This window comes from Colobus angolensis, unplaced genomic scaffold (genome assembly GCF_000951035.1).
Source record: "Colobus angolensis palliatus isolate OR3802 unplaced genomic scaffold, Cang.pa_1.0 Scaffold263, whole genome shotgun sequence".
NCBI classification, from domain to species: Eukaryota; Metazoa; Chordata; class Mammalia; order Primates; family Cercopithecidae; genus Colobus; species Colobus angolensis.
This window is the reverse complement of record NW_012115855.1, coordinates 645,942-649,466: the sequence shown is the minus strand read 5'-3', so window position 1 is coordinate 649,466 and position 3,525 is coordinate 645,942. Positions and strand designations below refer to the sequence as shown.

The following is a 3,525-nucleotide window of genomic DNA, read 5'->3' as shown; positions in this document are numbered from 1 at the left end:
AGGAGGCAGAGGTTGCAGTGAGCTGAGATCATGCCATTGCACTCCAGCCTGGGCGACAGAGTGAGACTCCGTCTCAAAAAATAAATAAATAAAATAAAATACAACCAAGGCTGGTTCAAAGGCAGTGAGTTATCTCAATTGATTGTTCACAGTCAGTTACAGATCAAACTCTTTGTTCTACTCTTCCCCACCTTCTCACTACTGTACTTAATTAGTCTTAAAAAAAAAAAAAAAACCAAGAAATCAGAGTTGCAATGACAAAATGTTAAAACTGAAAACCACCTGGGCAACATCTTAATGCAAGGTTAACGGGCAATGAACCTGGGAAGTCGTAAGTGTTCTTTCTAGAAAGGCATGACACAGTCAATATTTAAATCTATAATACAAATTAGAAAATCTATCATGTGAATGAAGTAGATAACATCCACCTGCACATTTGTCAGTTAAAAAATATGCAGTAAAACTATGCATGATTGGCTAGTTACAGTACTTCAGCAAATATCAGCATCACTAGTTGTTCCTTTGCTGGCACTTGGTAGTAGGAAGTTAGGGAAAAAACGCCAGAGAAAACCCTAAATTCAGAACATTTTATTTTTACTGTTCTCTAAGAATTAAAAAGCCCTTTGTTTTTTTTTTTAATTTTAGCAGTGTTACAGCTTGATGAAAAGAAATATTCTGTGATCCCTGTTTGAGAACCACTGTTAGTCTAACTTCCTCTCTTTGCATAAGAAAAATCTGAGGCCTGGCCAGGCGTGGTGGCTCAGGCCTATAATCCCAGCACTTTGGGAGGCTGAGGCTAGGCGAATCACGAGGTGAGGAGATCAAGACCAGCCTGGCCAACATGGTGAAACCCTGTCTCTACTAAATAAATACAAAAAAATTAGCCAGGCATGGTGGTGCATGCCTGTAGTCCCAGCTGCTCAGGAGGCTGAGGCAGGGGAGTCGCTTGAACCCGGGAGACGGAGGTTGCAGTGAGCTGAGATCGCAACACTGCACTCCAGTCTCCTGACAGTGTGAGACTTTGTCTAAAAAAACGAAAAAAGAAAAAAAAGAAAAATCTGAGGCCTAGAAAGGTTCTATTATTTTCCCAAAGCTACAGAGAGTGGCAAAGACAGACACAGAGCCTGAATATTTCAATTCCTAACCCCACTCTCCTTCCACAAGATAACACTGTCTCTACCACTTTAAGGTCATTCACAAAAGCATATTTTTAAATTATTCCTACCGAAATCTTATTTTTTGAAATAGGTCAAAAAGGCACAAGGTTCAAGACCAGTGAGTTATAAAAGAGAGAACATTCAGTAAAGAAAACTCCCTCCCATTCCTGTCTCTCAGCCACCCCACCCTCCTCCTAGATATAATCAATGCTATAAGCTTCTTGGGCTAACTGGTTTCTTAAAAGGTCTCCACTTACCTTCGTTCAACAGGTACAGGCATGGACCAGACTTCTCCCTCAGAAGCTGGGAGGTCATGCTGTGCTGCCTTCAAGGGAGTGCTGTCTAGTTTAAAGCTCTCTAGTGTTTTCATGATATCTTTAACATGTTTAGCTTCCACATTTATTTCCTGCCAAACCTGATTTCAAAGAAGAAGAAGCATCTTTAAATTTCCACAATATATCACTGTCAAAATTAAATGAGGGCCATTTATTAGAGATGTTAGAAAACTCCATTTTGATATCAGATATCCAGTAAACCACATCAAGATATTCTATTGAAATTTTAAAAACAGTTCATTAAATTGATGTTTTCAACTGCAAATTTTTTTTTTTTTTTTTTTTTTAGATAGAGTCTCGCTGTGGCATGATCACTCCTCTCCCGAGTTCATGCCATTCTCCTGCCTCAGCCTCCCGAGTAGCTGGGACTACAGGCGCCTGCCACCACGCCTGGCTAATTTTTTGTATTTTTAGTAGAGACAGGGTTTCACCGTGTTAGCCAGGAAGGTCTTGATTTCCTGACCTCGTGATCCACCCGTCTAGGCCTCCCAAAGTGCTGAGATTACAGGTGTGAGCCACTGTGCCTGGCCCTCAATTGCAAAATTAATTCTGATAAAATGAATTAAACATCCAGGATAGGCTAGGCATGGTGGCTCATGCCTGTAATCCCAGCACTTTAGGAAGCTGAGGTGGACGGATCACTTGAGCTCAGGAGTTTGAGACAAGCCTGGCCAATATGGCAAAACCCCATCTCTACTAAAAATACAAAAAATTAGCCGGGCATGGGGCATGCGCCTATAGTCCCACCTACTTGGGGGACTGAGGCAGGAGAATTGCTTGAGCCCAGGAGGTGGAGGTTGCAGAGAGCCAAGATCACGCCACTGCACTCCAGCCTGGGCAACACAGCAAGACTCTGTCTCAAACCAAAAAAAAATCCAGGCTAATTAAATAATACTACTAATTTACAGTCTTATTTAAATTGCATAGCCGGGTATGCTGGCACATGTATGTAATCCCAGCTACTCGGGAGGCTGAGGCAGGAGGATTGTTTGAACCTGGGAGGCGGAGGTTGTAGTGAGCTGGAGATCGCGCCATTGCACTCCAGCCTGGGCAACAAGAGCGAAACTCCAGCTCAAATAAATAAATAAGTTGCATAATAGGCTGGGAGCAGCGGCTCACACCTGTAATCTCAACACTTTGGGAGGCCAAGGAGGGCAGATCACCTGAGGTCAGGCGTTCAAGACCACCCTGCCCAAATTGGTGAAACCCCACCTCTACTAAAAATAAAAAAGTTAGCTGAGTGTGGTGGCGGGCACCTGGAATCCCAGCTACTCGGGAGGCTGAGGCAGGAAAACTGCTTGAACCCAGAAGGCAGAGGTTGCAGTGAGCTGAGATCATGCCACTGCACTCCAGCCTGGGCAACAGAGTGAGACTCCATCTCAAAAAAATGAAACAAAACAAAACAAAACAAATTGAATAACAAAATGAAAAGTCAGGCTGGGCATGGTGGCCCATGCCTGTAGTCTTGCCTACTTGAGAGGCTGAGGTGAGAGAATTACTTGAGCCTAAGGTGAAAAAAAAAACATCAAAGTACAACTTGTGAAAGTTTCATTTTTGTCAAACTTTACTGTTATTTCTTAGAGACAAGGTTTCATTCTGTTGTCCAGGCTGTATTGCAGTGGCACGATCATAGTTCACCATAACCTCAAACTCCTGGGTTCAAGCCATCCTCCCACCTCAGCCTCCCAAAGTGCTGGGATTACAGGCGTGAGCCACCATGCCCGGGCCTACTTTGATAACTTTTATGCTATTTAATTAACTTTGTAAATGCTGAATAATCCCAATTAGCCTGATTTGATAATTAAATATTGTATATAGGAAACAAAATATAATGTGTATGCCCAAGATATGTACAACTATTACCTATCAGTAAATAATTTCTAAAAAACGAATACAACACTGATCAGAATATACTAATTTTACGACTAATGGGTCACAACCTACAGACAAAAAAGGTCTCAATTCATATGCAACCAAGGTATTTTTTTAAAAGCAGTCTTTTTTTTTTTTTTTAATATTTTTTAGAGATAGGG

The 3,525-nt window shown here is 41.8% G+C and overlaps 1 protein-coding gene across 3 annotated transcripts in view; it reads right to left on the bottom strand.

The window, feature by feature from the left end:
* KATNA1 (katanin p60 (ATPase containing) subunit A 1) overlaps nt 1–3,525 on the bottom strand; it is a 68,599-nt gene that overhangs the window by 47,106 nt on the left and 17,968 nt on the right. For all 3 annotated transcript variants that reach the window (XM_011947379.1, XM_011947380.1, XM_011947381.1), the window contains exon 3: nt 1,415–1,572. In XM_011947379.1, the coding sequence (XP_011802769.1) occupies nt 1,415–1,572 (158 nt within the window). The remainder of the gene's footprint in view (nt 1–1,414; nt 1,573–3,525) is intronic.